General features: G+C 48.0%; 1 protein-coding gene and 1 pseudogene across 3 annotated transcripts; one reads left to right on the top strand and one right to left on the bottom strand.

Moving 5' to 3' along the window:
* Positions 1-224: 224 nt before the first annotated feature.
* CAMK1G (calcium/calmodulin dependent protein kinase IG) lies at positions 225-19,272 on the top strand (the record flags this gene model as incomplete). 2 transcript variants are annotated; one of them, XM_079941663.1, is made up of 11 exons in its annotated part: positions 225-316; positions 6,140-6,268; positions 9,905-9,979; positions 12,057-12,195; positions 12,832-12,955; positions 14,303-14,378; positions 15,450-15,562; positions 16,318-16,396; positions 17,853-17,940; positions 18,177-18,601; positions 19,182-19,272. In XM_079941663.1, the coding sequence occupies 11 exons, from the start codon at positions 225-227 to the stop codon at positions 19,270-19,272; spliced, it is 1,431 nt and encodes a 476-aa protein (XP_079797789.1). The 2 variants fall into 2 exon arrangements, with proteins under 2 accessions (XP_079797789.1, XP_079797790.1); XM_079941664.1 differs by lacking the exons at positions 17,853-17,940; positions 18,177-18,601.
* LOC307187753 (small ribosomal subunit protein eS25-like) lies at positions 5,409-5,786 on the bottom strand (annotated as a pseudogene). The gene has a single exon. The product of its transcript is annotated as a small ribosomal subunit protein eS25-like (transcript).
* Positions 19,273-19,345: the final 73 nt, after the last annotated feature.

The following is a 19,345-nucleotide window of genomic DNA, read 5'->3' on the forward strand; positions in this document are numbered from 1 at the left end:
CAAAAAAAAAAAAAATTAAAAAAAAAAGCAAGTGGAGAGAATAAGTCTTATTTTTGCCAATTACCCAGGTTTTGCTTCCAGTCCTTCCTTCCAGTTGTTACATGCAGGATGTATTTTAGATTCTTTTTACAACTTGTTCTCATCCGATTGGAGGAATTATCTGATCAGACCCTTTCTTCCCTTCCTCAAACCAAGCATCCGCAGAAGCTTCAACTCTGGAGGCAATGGGTCGGAAGGAAGAAGATGACTGCAGTTCCTGGAAGAAACAGACCACCAACATCCGGAAAACGTTCATCTTCATGGAAGTGCTGGGATCGTGAGTCCTGGGGCTGAGGATAGGGTGGCCGGGCTGCCTGCTGTGGGGAGTCGGAAAAGAGTCATCCTGGGCCAGCAGAGAATGATAAACTGGGCTGAGGCTGCTGTAACACTATCTCAATAGCTCTCAGGGAATAGAGTAGGGGCTTCAGGGGGTAGATGAGGGAAAGGCACCTTGGGGTAATACAGAGGACAATCCAGCCTTTCCCCAGGGTTCTGCCTCCTTCATCCCAGAGGCCCCTGCCCTGCTTCCGGATCTGTGACAACTTGTGAGTCCTGTCCTGGTTGCAGGAAAGAGGAGTTCTGGAGCATCTCTGGAGACTCAGTGACTCTAGAACCTTCCTGGGCCTCCTCACCCAGCTTTCTCATTTCCCCCCTGCAGTGAACAGGTCAAACCCACTGTCTGCTATAGACAGAAAAAGGAGCTTCTGAGGCTTGGAGAGTGGATGGGTTACACACACCTGAATCGGCTCCCACCACCACCATCCTTTCTGCTCCATATTTAAGTACCATGTTGGAAAAATAAAGTCACACTGTAGCCAAACTCCTACCAGCCTCTGGGGTGTCTGTTCCTTCCCCTTTGACAATGATTACATGGCTGGTGGAGCAGAGACAGCCTGTCTGGAATTGACTCTCCACTTAGTCCCACCCCTCCTCCGAGAGGTCACAGCCTCTGACACAGGCTGGTACCCACTCCAGGCCACCGGCTCCCAAGGCCTCAGAACCCAAGCTGGTCAGCCAATTAGTCTGGGCTAATTGGGCTGGGGACATGAGGGGCCCTTAGTGGGCTGTCCACTCAAGCCAGCTTTCCCTTTAGCCAAATTGGCTAAGTTTAGCTCCCTCCGCCTGGCTAGGAGGCAGTGACCTCAGGCAGCGACAGCTGCCTACACTCTCTCTGCAGCCGTAAAGGAGTCAGCTCGGCCCTGAGAGGAGGCCTCTGAGCCCTCCCATCCCAGGCAAGGGTGACACTCCGCACACAGGGGGATCTCAGTGGCCGCCATGGTCATCAGAGCCTCCACCCTCCATGGAGGGCCATTGTAAAGTTGCGGGTGGCTAGAGAGGGGATTTGGGGCAGGAGAGAGACACAACGCCCATGAGTGAATCTGAAATGATTTGCTAAGCAACCCAAAAATCCAGAGAAGGAGAGAGAAATAAGCCCAGGTTGACAAGAGCGTACTCACCAAGTGCTCAGATTTGTGCTATAGGATTCTGAGAGGCAGCACATGCCACCCTTACAGAGTTCAGTGAGGGCTGCCAAGCAGCTTCTAAACCCAGGAGGACATTGGAGCCCCCTGGGGAGCTTATGCCTCTAACTTTTAACTGTGAAAATGTTTAAGTAAAGAAAAGGTGAGGGCTTCCCTGGGGGCGCAGTGGTTGAGAGTCCGCCTGCCAATGCAGGAGACATGGGTTCGTGCCCCGGTCCGGGAAGTTCCCACATGCCGCGGAGCGGCTGGGCCCGTGAGCCATGGCCGCTGAGCCTGCGCGTCTGGAGCCTGTACTCCACAATGGGAGAGGCCACAACAGTGAGAGGCCCACGTACCGCAAAAAAAAAAAAAAAGAAAAGGTAAATAATAGTACAGTGAACTCCGATATACCCACCACCTAAATTCAATAGTGGTTAACATTTTACTAATTGTTTTACATACACACAAACACACACTCACACACACTGCATTGAACTATTTGTAAACAACTTGAAACATCATGACACATCACCTGAGTCCTCTGTCGGCCCTGCCTAAGAATGAGGGCATTTTCTTCTATGTTCACAAATATCATTGTCACACTCAAGAAAATGAATAATTCCCTAAAATCATTTTAGTCTAGGGAATTTTTTGAAAAATACAAGTTCCTGGTCCCAGACTACTAAGCTGAAATTTAAGGGGCTAGGACCCAGTGGCCAGGCATCTATAAATATATATATATATTTATTTATTTATTTATGGCTGTGTTGCATCTTCATTACTGCATGCAGGCTTTCTCTAGTTGCGGTGAGCAGGGGCTACTCTTCGTTGCAGTGCTTATGCTTCTTATTACAGTGGCTTCTCTTATTGCAGAGCACGGGCTCTAGGCGTGTGGGCTTCAGTAGTTGTGGCACGTGGGTTCAGTAGTTGTGGCTTGCGGGCTCTAGAGCACAGGCTCAGTAGTTGTGGCGCACGGGTTTAGTTGCTCCGCAGCATGTGGGATCTTCCTGGACCAGGGATCGAATCTGTATCCCCTGCATTGGCAGGCAGATTCTTAACCACTGCGCCACCAGGGAAGTCCCAGGCATCTGTATTTTAAATGTTGCTGGTGGCTCTAATGTACCCAGCCCAGCACTAATTTGAGGGAAGCAGGTGGACAAGACAGGGCAAGTCACAGCTGTTGCAGCAGCTAAGGCTGAACAAAAGCTAAGAAGAAGTCACCTCTGTGGTGCTCAGGATGGGGACAGGCAGCCCCAGGCTGCAGACCCCACAAAGTTACCCAGGTGAGGTGCTCTCCACAGAGGGGGCAGCTAGACAGAGCTGATTCCCCTGTTCAGGAAGTGCCAGAATCCCATGACAAAGGCCCCTTTCCTCTAGTCCTCAGCTCCTCTGGAGCAACCTACCAGGGAAAACAGGCTTTTGTGAAATTTGCCCAGATGCCACCCACAATTCCGGGGCCCTGGGTAGCTGTAGGGACACTGGGCAAAACTTGTCCATTACAGAAGGTACATCACCCAAGTCCCAGGCCTCCTCATTTCACTGCCAAGGAAGAGATTTTTCTTCTTGGTTCCTCCCTTCCTCTCCATCACCCAGGCTCCCAGCAAGAGCAGAGAGCTATTCAGAGCAGGAAACGCAAATCAAGATCTATTGCGGCAAGCGTTTGCTCCTGGCTCTGAAGCCTCTGCCCATCTCGCCTTCTGACCCAAGCAACCTTGGCCACTCAAAACTAGCTCTCTGCTCCCCAGTCTGACAAATGGCACAATTAAGTCTTCTAATCCCTCTCCCCTGCCCCTGCCACACACACACACCCACACACATGCACACACACCACACCTCCCACCCCCGCACACACCTCCCGCCTTGCACAATGCAAGGCTGCCTGAGCCCAAAGAGCAGTAATTACCACAACATTGCACAACCCTAGGAGATACCACAAACTGCCGGATCCCCCAGGAAGGTTTGATCTCATTTTACAAGTGGACCCAGAGTGGGTATCAGCTTTGAAATCAGGGGACCATCCATGTGTGGTTCTAAAGATACAGGTGAAAGGGGAGAAATCTGAAGGTGGACCCAAGAACATCACAGGTGGAAGGAATCTTTAAGGCCATGTGGTTCAACTCTCCTTTTACAATAAGGAAAGTGGGGTCTCAAGATGAGTAGAACACACAGATAATCCCAGTCCAAACTTCCTACCCATCCATCCACCCATCCACCCACCTACCCATCTATCCATCCATCCATCACACAAACACTGACTATCTTCCATATGCTGCCAGGCACAGGACCAGGTGCCTATCCACATTTGTCTCCCCTCATTCCCTGCCTCACACTCTAGCAAAAGAGGCTGGATTACCCGAGGCAGCCCTGCCTCTCCCTGCTGTTTTGCACCTCTAGGCTTTTTCTCATGCTTCTTCCCCACCCCCACCTGAAACATCACTTCCAACTTGTTTTTTCCCTAGGCTAACTCTCACTGATCCCTTAAAACTGAGCTCAGTGTGTTCTTAAGTCAGAGGGCCACAAATGATGTGTTTCTCCGCCATCCCAAGTGGTCAGTTTGGACACATTAGGGAAAAACGCCCTTTTCTCTAGCTTGCTGTCCAGAGCGAAAATGTTCTTCTAATTATAGTATGAAAAGGTACAGTGGCTCCAAGGTGATGGCATCTGCTGGAATTGTACAGTGTGTAACCGCCCAACCATAGCAGAGGCCCTGTCTTAAGTGTGCATTTTCTGTGGTCCATAATACTTCCCGCTGATCTGTGTCTCTCACCCTAGATTCTAAGCTAGACCAATGCGAATCCCAGTGCCTAACACGGAGAGGTTCTGTCAGCTCAACAAGTATTCATGTAATGCCTAATAACATTTTTCAAAGTGAATGTTAATTGCTCATTTGTCTGTGCTCTTCACTAATTTACAGGCTCCTTGAGAGCAGAAACACTTCCCTTTTTATCTCTAGTGTCTAAGATTCAGTAGGTGCTCAATAAATCTTGATTAGAGGGATGAGTGAATGAATGAATGAATGAATGAATAGAGCAAGCTCTGAAGGCTCTAATTAACTCAGTTCCAAGTGCAGCTGGGGGAAACAGGAAACACCAAGTATTTTCTAATGCAGATTGTGAATGTCCTTACACAAGCCTGATTGCTATCGGGGCTTCATGCTAGAATCCCCAGATGGCAGGGGAGAGGATTGCTCAGCTATTTCCTCACCTAAACTCTATCGCCTCTTGTGACAATCAGGTGTTCTCCCTACTGGTATTCAAATAATAATCGTACTAATAAGAATAATAGTATCTAGCGCATGTAGTTTACTAGATCTCAGGAAAGCTTTTATGCACTTATGTCTATAACTCAGGTACTCTTCTAAACAACCTTATGAATCAGATACTATTGACATTCTCACTTTTCAGATGAAGAAACTGTGCATACGCAAGTTAAGTGACTTGTTACCCAAAAAGCTGAGGTTCTAACGTGGGCCATCAGGCTCCAGCATCCACTGTTTGCTAACTGCTGTTATGGCCTTGTCTCCAGAGGACCCCCTTGAACCAAGAAGCCTGCAATTCGGAATTCTACCCTGTGTTCCCATTGGGTTCCATCATTTCTGTCTTCAGACAGCCTGCCCAGAGCTGCTGAGTTCCATTTTGTCCTCACAGATCCTACTGAGCGAGAGGATGCTCACCTCCCTTGCCGCTAATCATTGGTTCAGGGCAATCATCGGTATCTAAAACAGATACAAGAGTCTTTTTTCTCTCACTGTCAGAGCCCTGTCTCCCAGTGCTACTTCCAACTGCCACACAGTGACCACACAGCACACCACATTGGGAGAAGCCAAGTAAATTGACTCTGCAGTGGCCTCTCTTTTCTTTTGATTTAATAAAGTTTTATTTTTCAAAGTGTACAGTTGGTGGGACCTGTTCATGCATCTTCACCAGCAGCTGGGGCATCTCAACCCTTGGTGTTTCTGGTGTAAATTACTTGAGCTCTATGCTTTGAAAGCAGCTTAAAAATCCTTTACTAAGGAGCTCCTGAAGGGCTGCCCTGGCCAGGGAACCAGGAAGCTTCAGTCTCTCAGAGACTGCAGCTGGAGTTTATAAGCTTCCAGTTGGGAACTTCTTTACGGAGTTTCTCATATGTCGCTTTGTCAAACAAGACTAGGTTATCGAGCTTGTCCCGAACTTTGCCTTTGGACCACTTCTTCTTTTTGGCCTTGCCCCCAGATTTGTTCACTGGGCCTCCGTCTTTCTTGGCTGACTTTCCAGCATCTTTCTTCTTCTTGCTGTCCTTGGGCAGCATAGTGAAGCCGGGAGAGCAAGAGCTATCACTGCCGCCTCGCTAAGATCAGCAATGGCCTCTCTTTAATGGGTTTGCCAAGTGGAGGGGAACCATTATCAAATTATGGAACTAGGCAAGGGCAGCCGCCTAGTCCCTGAGTCTGTAATAGAATCTTTTCTTTCCCACGTGACAGGTGAAAGAAAGAACACAAGGCCATGTCAGATGGGGTCTGCCATGGATATGGCTCCTTGGGGTGCCCACGATGACAATGAACTGACTTACCAGTCCCACCTTCTTTCATCTACCCATTTTGCCTCCAGCAATGCTCTCTACCGGCCAGTAATAATTTTTATCTCTTGGTGTCTTCTACTCAGAGGAGCTTTTTCAGAAGTTTTCCTGGTGAAGCAAAGGGTAACTGGGAAGCTCTTTGCCCTGAAGTGCATCAAAAAGTCGCCTGCCTTCCGGGACAGCAGCCTGGAGAATGAGATCGCTGTGTTGAAAAAGTGAGTGGGTCCTAGGGTTGGTCGAGTGCAACCGTGGGATCACAACATTTCCTTCACAAATTACGTTCGAGAAGGACTGGGGCTGAATTTCCACACCCAAAGGTATTACTCCCTTCGATTGAGCTAATGGGTCAGTTTGATCCATCAGCTATATTAGCCAGACAGCTGATATTCTTTTTTTTTTTTTTCAGCAAATTAACTAGTGATCAACTGATAGCAGAGTTGGTTTGTGTACATAAACCCCAGGGTAGTTAGCTCAAATGACCAAAAATCAGTTGAAGGCCAACACCAGGAAGAATCAATAATTAAGGAAGCAGCACAAGATTTGGAAATGAGCCTCAGTTTCTTCCAAAGCAAATGCAGGTTCAGCACCCCGACTATCATGAGGGAGCTGACACTAACATATCGTCAACTGTTTAGAGTGGGACTCATGAAATAAGCCCTTGTGGAACCCCTATGGTGAACCAAAAGTTTACTCGGCATCAAGACCACAAGGATGAAACCAACAACATTCCTTACCCTCAGGAGCTCGCATTTTGTGAACAGAGTCAAAGGTGCCCATGAGTAGCACCAGTCCCGTTGGATGTGAGCCACACAGCAAAAGGCATAGTTCAGAGGAGACAGAGATGCAGGTTGCCTATATGTGTGTTTTCACAAGTATGTGTTTCAGGTACATTTTCAAAGAAGACAGACCTTGATGGATGAGTAGAATTTTGTGGAGGCAGGAGGGGCAGTACAGAAAGGGAAGTCTGGCCAAGAGCAGTGTCAACTTTAACACAGAATCATGGACGGGCAAGGGATGTTAGGGGAGAGTTAGAACTGGAAGCCCCTGTACTGAGAGTGAGTACCGTCAAGGGACAGGAGATGAAACTAAAATGGTCAAGTGGAATCTGATAATAAAGGGTCTTAGATGCCATGATAAAGAATGTTGACTTTATTCTGTGGGCAAAGAAAAGTCATCAAAGGATTTTAAGTCAAAAGTCCCATGATCGGATTTATATTTTAGAGCCATCCCTCTTAATCATGGTGGTGGAGGATGGATTGGAGGATGCCAGTCTAGAGGACAGGAGACCAATTACCAGACTTTCTCAATAATCAAGGCAAGGGATGAGGACTCAAGCAAAGGTAGTGGCAAGATCACGTGGTGGCAAGAAGACTGGGTTCAAGAAATTTTTCAGAGAGAGAGGTGATTAGGTTTAGGGGTTGGCTGGTAGGAGTGTAAAAAAGAAAAGCATTAAAAAGGCCCTGAGAAAGTAGGATCTCAAAGAGATATTGGTACGCCCACGTTCATAGCAGCATTATTCTTAATAACTAAACCATGGAAGCAACTCAAGTGTCCATCAGTGGATGGACGGATAAGCAAAATGTGGATATACATGCAATGGAATATTGTTCAGTCTTAAAAAGGAAGGAGATTCTGCAGTTTGTTTGCAACATGGATGAACTTTGGGGACATTATGTTAAATGAAATTAGCCAGTCAGAAAAAGATACATACTGTATGATCCCACTTATATGAGGTACTTAGAATAATCAAAATCATAAAGACAGAAAGTAGACAGGTGGTTACCAGGGGCTGGGGGCAAGGAATAACAGGGAGTTATTGTTTAATGGGCATAGAGCTTCAGTTTCACAAGACGATAACAGTTATGGGGATGGACAGAGGTAATTTTTGCACAACGATGTGAACGTATTTGATACCGCTGAACTGTACACTTAAAAAATGGTTAAGACGGAAAAAAAATTGTTTATCATGAAACATATTAAAGTGTAAATAAAATATATATGTATAATTTAAGAAAAAAAAAGACCCTGAGATTGAGCTGTTATGTGGACAGTCATATCATTACTTGGGATAGCAAATGAAAAGGATGTGTAGGCTGAGAGGAAATAGAAATTGGTTGCAATATGTTGAATATAAATAAATATCCACCTATCTCTACATAGAGGTAGATGTCTGGTAGGATGTTAGAGATGTAAGTCTGGGCTTCAGGGAGATTAGGGTAGAGACTGTAAACTCGTTGAGAGCAAGGACTAAGGTGGTCTTTCTTATCATTGCATTGTATCACCAGTCCCTAACGGCACAGGGGCTCAATAAATATTTGTTCAGTGAGTGAATCATCGATAAATTACTGTTAGCATCGTCAGATTATAAATGTAGTTGAATCCATCATGTAGCCACTGCATGGGGTCTGTATTTTTTTTAATATCTTAAAGATGCTAGCTACTATTGATTATGTGTTTTCTATTTCCCCAGGCACTGTACTAAGCATATTACACGTCTTATCTCTTTTCATCCTGATATAATTCTATGGGAAAGATGTACTTTACAGACAAGGAAAGTGAGGCTTAGAAGATCTGAGTAAACCAGCCAAGGTTACCCAGCTAGTAAGTGCCTGAGTCAGACCTGAACTCAGGTCCAGCTGACTCCGAGTCTAAGTTAACCCTTGTGCTGCACAGCCTTGAGTAAAACTTCTTAGAGACTTTCCTCCTGGATGGGCATGCACAGAGATGCTGCCTAGAAACCAGCCCCGCAGCTAATATGATAATTCTGCTTGCCTCAGCCTCTGAGTAATCCCAGACAAAGGTAATCTAGGGCAAGGTTTCTTGACCTCAGTGCTATTGACATTTTATTTTTTTTTAATATCTTTATTGGGGTATAACTGTTTTTCAATGTTGGTTAGTTTCCTCTGTACAACAAAGTGAATTAGCTGTACGTATACATGTATCCCCATATCTCCTCCCTCTTGTGTCTCCCTCCCACCCTCCCTATCCCACCCCTCTAGGTGGTCACAAAGCACCGAGCTGATCTCCCTGTGCTATGCGGCTCCTTTCCACTAGCTATCTATTTTACATTCGGTAGTGTATATATGTCAGTGCTACTCTCTTACTTTGCTCTTGACATGTTAAACCAGCTAATTCTTTGTTGTGTTGAGGGCTCTCCTGAGCATTGTAGGATGTTTAGCAACATTCCTGTCTCTACCCACTAAATGCCAGGAGCACTTCCCCCCTCCCCAGTCGTGACAGTCAAAAATGTCACTAGATATTGTCAAAGATCCCCTCAGGGACAAAAGAGCCCCTGCTTAAGAATCACTGATCTAAGGCATCCCACCGAACTGACCCTCAAAATGAGCATCTGTCTTACTTCTCACAATATCCTGGAACAATAATTTTGCAGCACGTCCTCCGTGGTTACCCCTGAGGAGGCTTAGCTAACCAAAATCCCACCTGTTGAGGGATCACACTTCATGCGATGTTTCTGAAGGAGACCTGGATACCCATTTTGTAGAATAACCTAGTGATCGATGCTCCCCTAGCCTCCCTCAGTTCTTTTAACTTTCTCTTTTGGTAAAGTTTAAAGAGATTCCTGGAGTAACAATGAAGTATTTGTTCCCTGAAGGCACGAGGATCAATTACCCATTCAAAAATATGAACTGAACACCATTCTGGGAATCTTTTCTCTGGAATTTCTTTGTGACTGCCTACTTATTAGGAAGGCTTCACAAGGACCCTATCTTCCTAAACATTGTCAACAATAGTCTCTGAAAGAAATAAAAGTCCAGCTGGGCTAGATCTGCGTTCTTTGTCTGGACAACCTGAACCATATGTCTTTCTCCATTACCCTTACTCTTCCTCAGGATCAAGCATGAAAACATCGTGACCTTGGAGGACATCTATGAGAGCACCACTCACTACTACCTGGTCATGCAGCTGTAAGTAGAAGGTGACCTGCTTCTCCACACATGTCTTGCGGGGCCTTAGAGGACTAGAAGAAGTTGGTCGGTGATGAGGGAAAGACGGTGATTAAAAGACAAATCAAGAATTAGTGCAAGAGACCCTGAAATGCCAAGAGTTCCTTCTGGTCATGGATTTGTCCTGAGTGGACAGAGGGGTAAAACTAGGGCTGATGATTGAGTTGGTATGTACCAGTGTAACCTTACCACTTGTTAAAATATTTCCTACCGGTCAGCAAATAGCTGTGGCCCTAACCTGTCCATCCTTCCCTGCTTCCTTATACCCCCAACTTTCTGGACCTCCCCACAACCCTACAATTGAAGGGGTAATGCCTGGCATAGCAGGAGGCCTCCAGAACCCTTCTCTGGCACCATAGCTTGAGTCCATTTTGACCAGTCAGTCCATGTCCTCTTAACCGGGCATTAAATATTTTAACATCCTCCAGGGTGAAATTACTGTGAGAGTAGAAGCCACAGGTAGAGAGATATCAATTCAATAGAAAGAATGACTTTCTCAAAAGAGAGGCACCCAGTGTTAACAATAAGCTGGTATTGTGCGTGTGCCCATGGGTAGGACAGAAATGGTACCTCATCAGAAAGGTGTCCATGTCACTGTCATATCCAAATAAGAGCTATGCCTGAGAGTGACTGCTATAGGGTGGGTCAGTGCTCCTGAAGGTTCAGCCTTAGGCTCAGAGATGCTTCTGTGTATAAAGTACACACTCACACTCACACACACATCACCCGACAATCTCAGCACAGCTGGATGCAATGTTTTTGACTGGTAGGTTAATTCCTCAGAAATTTTAATGAGCTGACTCAGGCTGTTCACTCCTGGGGTCACCTGAGGCCCAGTGAATGGTGGTAGCAAGCAGTCAAGGGAGTGAGCTTGGAGGGGCCCAGAGCAGCACTCACAAGTAAGCAGGGACCATGTGGCACCTTCATGAGGCCAAGTCAACAGAATTAGCACACAGTCATCCAGGTAGGAAGGTGGGCAGGTTTAGATGTCACCAAAGTATGTCAAGCCTCCTAGAGCACAAGCTCCAGGACCCAGAGCAGTCTGAGTCAGGAATTCATACCTGTGTACAAAGAGTATCTTTCTCATGGGCCCCTAGCTCCCATAGCAGAGCCCAGAGCTTCAGGACAGAAACAAAAGGAGTAGGATGGTGTGCATTTTGATTAGAGAAATACTACTTCCTTATTGCTGCATGGTGCTCTCACGTGTGTATATTCACAACCAGTGTCACTTGCAGCAACTACAGGGAATCAGGTTGCATCATAATATATAGAAATAGTAAGAAAGTGACAAAAAATAAAACAGTCTGTCTTAGGAGGGAGTGAGTTCTCTGCCACTGATGTGTTCCAGTACTGTCTAGAAAACTTGGCAAAAATAGTGGAGAGAACGTTCAAGACATGGGGGTTGGACTTGACCTTAAAGCTCCTCTGAATCCTCAGATACCATACCATGTGAGCCTAAAAACACTATTACTATTAGAGTCACTATATGACTCTACCTCATAATTTCAGCTTTAGGTAGTTCAACTTTCCAAAATGAAGAAAGAAATCCTGGCATAAGCCCAGTTAGCCTCATCTGCACTTCTTTCTCTTTTCTACTTTGTCTGATTTCAGCTTCACCTCTCCCTTGCATCATGGCTTCCTGTGTCCTAGGCCAGGAAAGAAGGCAGCTAAGAAACGTGTCCACAGGAAGCAATTATTATTTTTTTTTTTTGACGTATAGTTGATTTACAATGTTGTGTTAGTTGATTATTGGCTTCTTGCAAAACCCTAACCAGAGGCATTTTGCATTTAAAAAAAAACTTTTCAGGGAGAGGTCAATGGTTGACCCAAATAAATGACTCACTAGTGATATCATTCCAGGTATCCAAAGAATGTGTTCTGAGGTTGGAGTAGTTCTCCCTGCACCCCTCAAATCATAGTCTGTGGGTACTTGCCTGTTCCACCACAGCTGTGTCCCCAGGGCTACAGAACAAATGAATTCATGTCCCTTTGACCTGAAATAAGTACTGGATTCCTGCACTTGCCCCTGTGCCCACAGTGTTTCTGGTGGGGAGCTCTTTGACCGGATTCTGGAACGGGGTGTCTACACAGAGAAGGATGCCAGCCTGGTGATCCAGCAGGTGTTGTCAGCAGTGAAATACCTCCACGAGAATGGCATCGTCCACAGAGACTTAAAGGTGCCAAGGCGGGGCCCTCAATGGGAAACAGGGAATGACCCTTTAGGAAGCTACATGAGTCATGGGAAGTCTAAGCTCTGTAAAATGAGAGGGCTAGACTAGCTCATCCCTCAGATTCTAAAACAAATCTTGGGTGACAACAATCATTGTTCATTTGCACCTCAGCCTTTTCCTGAACTTTTCACTAGGCCTCACCCTACTAGGTTACCAAAATAATCCATACATTTCTTGAATTTAGCCACAGTCAAATTTAATAAATACTTATTGAAAGTCAACATTGCAACAGACACCTACCAGACTTTAGAGAGATCAGAGAAAATAAACTAAGGGCTGGTTTCCTCAACAAGCAAAACAGTCTTAGGGTAGTTAGAGATGAGAAGAGGGAAGGGTTAGTACATTAATAGTTATAAAGCTAAGCAAAGTCAGGGCCAAAACCAAAACTCAAGGTGCTGGGTTAGAGGGGTTGAAGGTCCGGTAGGAAGAAGGAAGGAAGAATGGAGGGAGATTAGTCTGGCTTTGAAGTCAGAAGCACAGGATGCAGCTCCCTAAGAAATTTCCTTCCCTCAGGGGAAGGAAAGTGATGCTTGTTTCATGTGATTATATCGTGCATTACATGATATTTCTCTTCTCCCATAGCCTGAAAACCTGCTGTACCTCACCCCTGAGGAGAATTCTAAGATCATGATCACAGACTTTGGCCTCTCCAAGATGGAGCAGAATGGTGTCATGTCCACTGCCTGTGGGACCCCAGGCTACGTGGGTGAGTCTAGGAACAGAAGGGAGGTTGACCAGTTGGCTACACTCCACCACATGGATGTTATTCATGAAGAAGGATTGTTGTAAGGAGACAGGGTTCAATTTCAGGGGTGATCCTGGTAGTACAGTCACTTATGAGGTTTAGGGCCAGCCAATCCATCTGGACCCTCCTGCTCACAAATCCTACATCTTCAAAGGCATCCTACCCCTGAGCCTTCCCACTCCTCCTATCTATACTTTTGCTCTCACTTTTGCAGACAGACTCCCTGCCTTTATCTAGACCAGGGACAGAGAAAAGATCACAAACCCAGAGATCAGTAAATTGCTGAGAGGTTGGCCACTAGACCTCCTTCTACTTTCTCCCAGTCTGGAGAAGACCTCAGCCCCCCAACTGGTGGTATCCTGGAGGCACAGTGTTGTGTTTGAATCTGAGGAACTCAAATATGGGTCCCCAAATATACACCCAAGAAAATACCCTAGGAAACTGGCAGAAGTGGGGCCTCCTGCCTAACAGCCCTATAGGCTTCCAGGGCCCCCCAAAAGGTGAGAGCAGGCAGGGTACCAGGAGAGAGCATTCATGGGATCTAGGAGGGAGAAAGCCAAAACTCAGAGCGTCCACTACTGCCCCTTCCCTCTTAACCACTCATCACCTGATTGGGGCTGGGAGTGGGAAGAAGAACCCTGACTCAACAGAGGGAAGCTTCTCTCTCCCTAAAAGAGAGGTTGGTCACTTACCAGCACATATTGAGTCCATTGGATACAAATCCCTGGTATCTGGGATAAATGCAGCAGCAGCTCACTATTGCCTTAGAGCTCCCAATCAGGGGAAGACATGGCCCATTCCCTCATGGAGCTCTTGATCTGATGGGGTAGACTAAGCCCTGCCCTCAGAAGGTAACGGAGACTGATGGGACAGTTACTACTCAATGGAAGTCCTCAATTAATGGAACTTCTGCTTTCAGGGAGATCCCAATCTAGTGGGAGAGACAGCCTTTACCTTGCAGATTTCCCTGTCTGCAAGGAGACACAAGGTCCCTGTACTGGGTGGTCCCCCATCTGAGTGGGGAGATATAAGCCCTGCCTCCAGAGAGCACTCAGCCCTGGAGATCCCCAGTCTGATGGGGGAGTCATAGGCCCTGTCATGGGAACTTTCAGTCTGACGGAGGAAGATTTAGTCTGCTGGGAAAGACACAATCCCTGCCCTAGGGGAATTTTCAGTCTTAAAAAACAACACTATCCCAGGCGCTACCCTAGTCCCCTTCGCTAAGCTGCGTCCTGACACTTGTCCCTCACCCCTCAGCCTTCTCTCTTGCCCCTGCTCAGCTTTGACTCTGCCTTTGGTTTGCTGCAGCTCCGGAAGTGTTGGCCCAGAAACCCTACAGCAAGGCTGTGGATTGCTGGTCCATTGGAGTCATCACTTACATATTGTGAGTAGAAGCTGGCATTGGCTCAGTTCCTGAGGAATCTCAGAGCCTCCTCACCCTTTCTTCTCTCCTCCCCATCTCAGCTCCTTGAGTAACATCCACCTCCAAAGCACGTGCATGTACACACGCACGCACACACGCACACACACACACACACTTACGCACACAGCTCCAAAGGCTCTTGTCCTGATCTCCACCAGGTTATAAAAACAGAGCTCAGTGTGAACCCACCGTTCAGCCACATGGCACTCCCTCTTTAAGCACCCCACCCCCATTTACTGTATATAAATGCATTGAGTCCCACTCTGTGGAATGAGCAATAAAAGAGGGAGAAGCCAAGCTAAGCTTAGAAGCCAAGTGGGCAAAATGTTCACATCTCAGATTTGTCTCCTGGCAACGTCAGCCCAAGGCAAAATGATGGCCTGGATGAACTCGAACCCGGTCACTGCTCCTCTCCACACGTTCTCAGGCTCTCCCTTCCAGACCTGCTCACCGCCTCTTCCCCAGCACCCCTTCTCACCTATAGCAAACTCTGCTCTTAGGAAAATAACCTGTGGTTAGTCATTTACTCCTTAGTGTGGATGCATTTCTCTATTTCCTCAGCTTATGTTGAATAATGCTTCTCGTCATTCATCTACTCAACAAATATTCACTGACTGTCTGCTCTGTGCCAATCAGTGGTTTAATTACTGAAGAATGGCGAACAAAGGAGCCTAAAAAAATCCCTCATGAAACTTACATTCAAGTGGACATTTCTACCATCCTTCTTAAAAATAGTTTATATATCATCTGAGAGTCAGGGGAAGTATGTGGAGAGGTGGTGAGGGTTTGGGGGATACAATGTTCAAAGAGGCCTTTCAGGGTGGCCTGTTCCAAGCTTTGACTCCTGCATAAACACTTGACAGAACCTGCATCATTCCTGAATCAGAGGCAGACCCATGTCCTGGTCACACTGCTGGTGGGGACCTTTATGTTGTCTGCCTGTGTATATAGTGGGAGGCTGGACAGAGGGGAGACGTTGGCCCAGGGAGGATGGGGTCGTTCAGCAGCATGTACCTTCCTATTCCACTGCAGGCTGTGTGGGTATCCCCCCTTCTATGAAGACACTGAGTCTAAGCTTTTTGAGAAAATCAAGGAGGGCTACTATGAGTTTGAGTCTCCGTTCTGGGATGACATTTCTGAGTCAGGTAAGACCAGCCAGTGTGAAGGACAAAATAACAGGCTCAAGGCAGAGGCTGCCAAGAGGCAAGAGCTTAACAGAGAATGCCAGTCCTGGCTCTTGACGGTCCCTGGGGAATCTAACAGAACAGGCTCCAAGGAAAGTGGAGAAATCTTCATCTGGGTCAAAGGCCAAGTAAGTGATTCGCATCTCAGGTTAATGCTTTTGTTTTCCTGGAGGCAGAACCGCAGTATGTCTGGTAACAGTGGAGGAGGTGGTTCAGATGAGGGGCCAGGAGGGCAGAGCCAGGCACAAGGGAGTGTTCCAGGCAGGAGTGGCAAAAGCAAGGCCAAGTTTCGCCTTTCACGTATCAAGATCAGGCGTCTGCAATGTCTGTGTGTGGGAAGGTTATCAGTGTTTGTTGTTGGGTCCATTAAGTGGGGATCAGAGCTGGGATAAGCTAGCATTCACACGTGTACCCATGTGCGGTGCTGGCCCCTGACTGGTGCAAACGTGCACCCGCATGGCATCAGGCACGTTGGTGCCTCGTGCCCAAAGATGTGCCTCCAGTGTTGGGTGGGTGACACGGCTGCATAGAGCCTTTCTGGTGGTTTGTGGTGGGTTGTTGTTAGGTGGTTTGGTTTTTCTCTCTTTCAAGACTCTTAAAATTGCCTCTTCGGAAGATGAGCTAAAGCTTTCAGTGCCACCCACCAGCCTGGAAGTGAATTTCCATCAGTCATGAAATCTGGTCCTTATCTGTTGTATCTTTGATTGCTCCCCCAGCCAAGGATTTTATTTGCCACTTGCTGGAGAAGGACCCAAATGAGCGGTACACCTGTGAGAAGGCCTTGAGGCACCCCTGGTGAGTGAGGAACGGGGGATGGGCTCTAGACCCTCACCTGTTGTTCCGCAAACACCATGCTGACTCGTTCACAGCGTGTTTCCCTGGAGTCCGCTTGCCCTAGCTGTTTACTGTGTGACATCCAAAGGGCACATACCAGATCCAGCTAGAGAAGAAAATAGCATTTAAGTAAGTGGATTCTGACCCAATGGTGGCAGCTGGGTCGTCTAGTCAAGTTCAGGAGGCAGATACAGCTAGACAGGTAACTTTGCCCTGTCCTTAAGAGCATCATTTTACTCTGGGATCAAAGTCTGTTCCATGCAAGGTGCGCTGAGAACAATCACAAAGCAACCAATTGGTAAAGCAGGTAAATAAAGTCTTGAAACACTTCTTTTTTCATGCTACACCCCTGCTGGAAAATTTACAAGCTCCCCAACTGCCACCACAGCAAGCCTAGGTTTTCCCTAATCTGGCCTGACCCGTTACCTCCAACTTCATTTCTCAGGATTCCCAGCCTACCTTCTGTATTCCAGAAAGGCCTAATAGCTATATTGCTCTCCCTGCCCTCCCCCGCCTTCCAAACCAAGTTTTTCCCAAGTTACACCTTGGATCATACCATTCTCACCACATCGAATGCCCTGTAATCGATGTAGCATTCTTCAGGCTCCAGAGCAGTTTTTGTCCTTCTCTAAAGCCCTGCCTCCTGCAATCTGGACAGACCTCCCGTCTTTCCTTATCCATTACACAGCTCACCATGAATTACTCTAGTTCATGGCATGAAACAAGGCTTCAAACCTACACTGTAAGCCCCTAGCGATCAGGGTCACGTCTGTTACTTCTCTGGGTCCCTAAGTACCTAGAAAGTACTATGTACGTGGCAAGTGTCTGAGGGACACTTAGAGATGGATAAATAACAGGCTGAGGGGACAAGAAAAGGGCAGCCTGTATTGGGTGGCTTTACTGAGGAAGGAGAAGGTGGGTTCTGAGCAAAGTTTTGAGCCAAAGGATGGTGACAGCCCAAACGCCCTCTGACATGGGGTGGGGGGATGGGGTCAGTAAACTCTTTTTCTATAAAGTGCCAGATAGGAAATATTTTAGGCTTTGCTGGCCGTATCGTCTCCATGGCAACCACTCAATCTGCCCGTTGCAGCTCGGAAGCAGCATAGCCCACAGCTGAATGAACGGGCGCGTCTGTGTCCCAGCAAGATCTTATTTACAAAAGCAGGCAATGAGTAGATTTGGCCCACAGGCTATAGGTTGCCCACCCAGCTCTAAAGCAAGTTTCTAAAGCATAGACCCCCTATGGCCTGCCCGGCGGAAAGAGGAGCCCTGCCTCCAGCCGCTTCATAGCTCCGGCTGCCCTTGTCCTGAGGCAGTCCACTCAGTTTACCCTGGACCTGCATGCCCAGCCCCCTGCCCAACCCCTGGCTGAGTCCCTGTAACCACCACTAGCCAGGGGTCCCCTCCACGTCCACAGGATTAACGGAAACACAGCTCTCCACCGGGACATCTACCCGTCAGTCAGCCTCCAGATCCAGAAGAACTTTGCCAAGAGCAAGTGGAGGGTGAGTGGTCCTCTCCAGGAGGCGGGCAGGCTGTCTAGGCCCTGGAGGCTGGGCTGGGGCAGCTGGGGGAGGGGCTTTCCTTGGAGTCTCCCAGCAGACCCTGGAGTTCCCTGAGCCCTCTCTGAAATGAGAAGTGCACACATCGGTTTCAAGAGGTCCCAGGGCAAAGGGAAAGCTTAAGCCTTACGGCCCTCTGAGGATGGAGACAGCCAGAGACTGGTCTCGTATCTCTTCAGCAAGCCTTCAACGCAGCAGCCGTGGTCCACCACATGAGGAAGCTTCACATGAACCTGCACAGCCCAGGTGTCCGCCCGGAGGTGGAGCACGGGCCACCCGTCACTCAAGCGTCTGAAGCCTCAAGACCCAGCTCCCCTGAGTTCACCATCACCGAGGCACCAGCCCTGGACCAGAGTGTGGCCCTCCCTGCCCTGACCCGGCTGCCCTGCCAACACGGCCCCCAGCCCACCGCCCCTGGGGGCAAGTCCCTCAACTGCCTGATCCACGGCTCCCTCCGCATCAGCAGCAGCCTTGTGCCCATGCAGCAGGGGCCCCTGGCCGTCGGGCCCTGCGGTTGCTGCTCCAGCTGCCTGAGCGTCGGGACCAAAGGGAAGTCCTCCTACTGCTCTGAGCCCACGCTCCTCAAAAAGGCCAACAGAAAACAGTATGTATTTTCAGCCAAAGCCCAAGGCCTAGCCCTGCTCAGCCTGGGTCTGAAAGAACTCAGGCAATGGAGCTGAAAGAAATTGACCAAAGAGCCTCTCCCATTTGGGGGCAGCTCTGTAGGGTGGAAGAGCTCTGGATGCGGGGGGAGGAGGGGGTCAAGGGAAATGCCTCCAGTCCTGTCCACACCCCTCACCAGCTGTGTGGCCACTGTCTTTTCAATCCATATCTCTGTTTCTAGTTTGCTCATCTGTAAAATGGGTTGATTGGATCATACCTGCTCAGCCTGCCCCACAGAGGTACTGTCAAAGTTTAGTGAGGCAACAGGGATTATAAATGCCTGCAGAAAGCTGGGTAGATTTGAGTGGTGGGCGTTAGATTCCTTGAGTTTCCAGGGCCTCTGTGTTTTGCGGGGGGACATTGGGGGCTTGGTTATCTCATTCATCTTTTCTATGAAGGCTCGTACTTTCTGAACCTCATAAAGGGAGGGCTGAGTGGCAGCCACAGGCACAGAGAGTTATCCCGGCTCTCCTTCCTCCTCAAATACTCCACCATAGCCGGCCGCTCCATTTCCTTTCCAGGAACTTCAAATCGGAGGTCATGGTGCCAGTTAAAGCCAGCGGCAGCTCCCACTGCCGGGTGGGGCAGACTGGAGTCTGTCTCATTATGTGATCCCAGGGGCCTGTGTCTGTGTCACTACAATTTTCAGGTGAGGGAACTAGAGGGAGGAGGGCCAGGGCCGTGG

The sequence above is a fragment of the Stenella coeruleoalba genome, assembly GCF_951394435.1.
Source record: "Stenella coeruleoalba genome assembly, chromosome: 1".
In the NCBI taxonomy this organism is placed as follows: domain Eukaryota; kingdom Metazoa; phylum Chordata; class Mammalia; order Artiodactyla; family Delphinidae; genus Stenella; species Stenella coeruleoalba.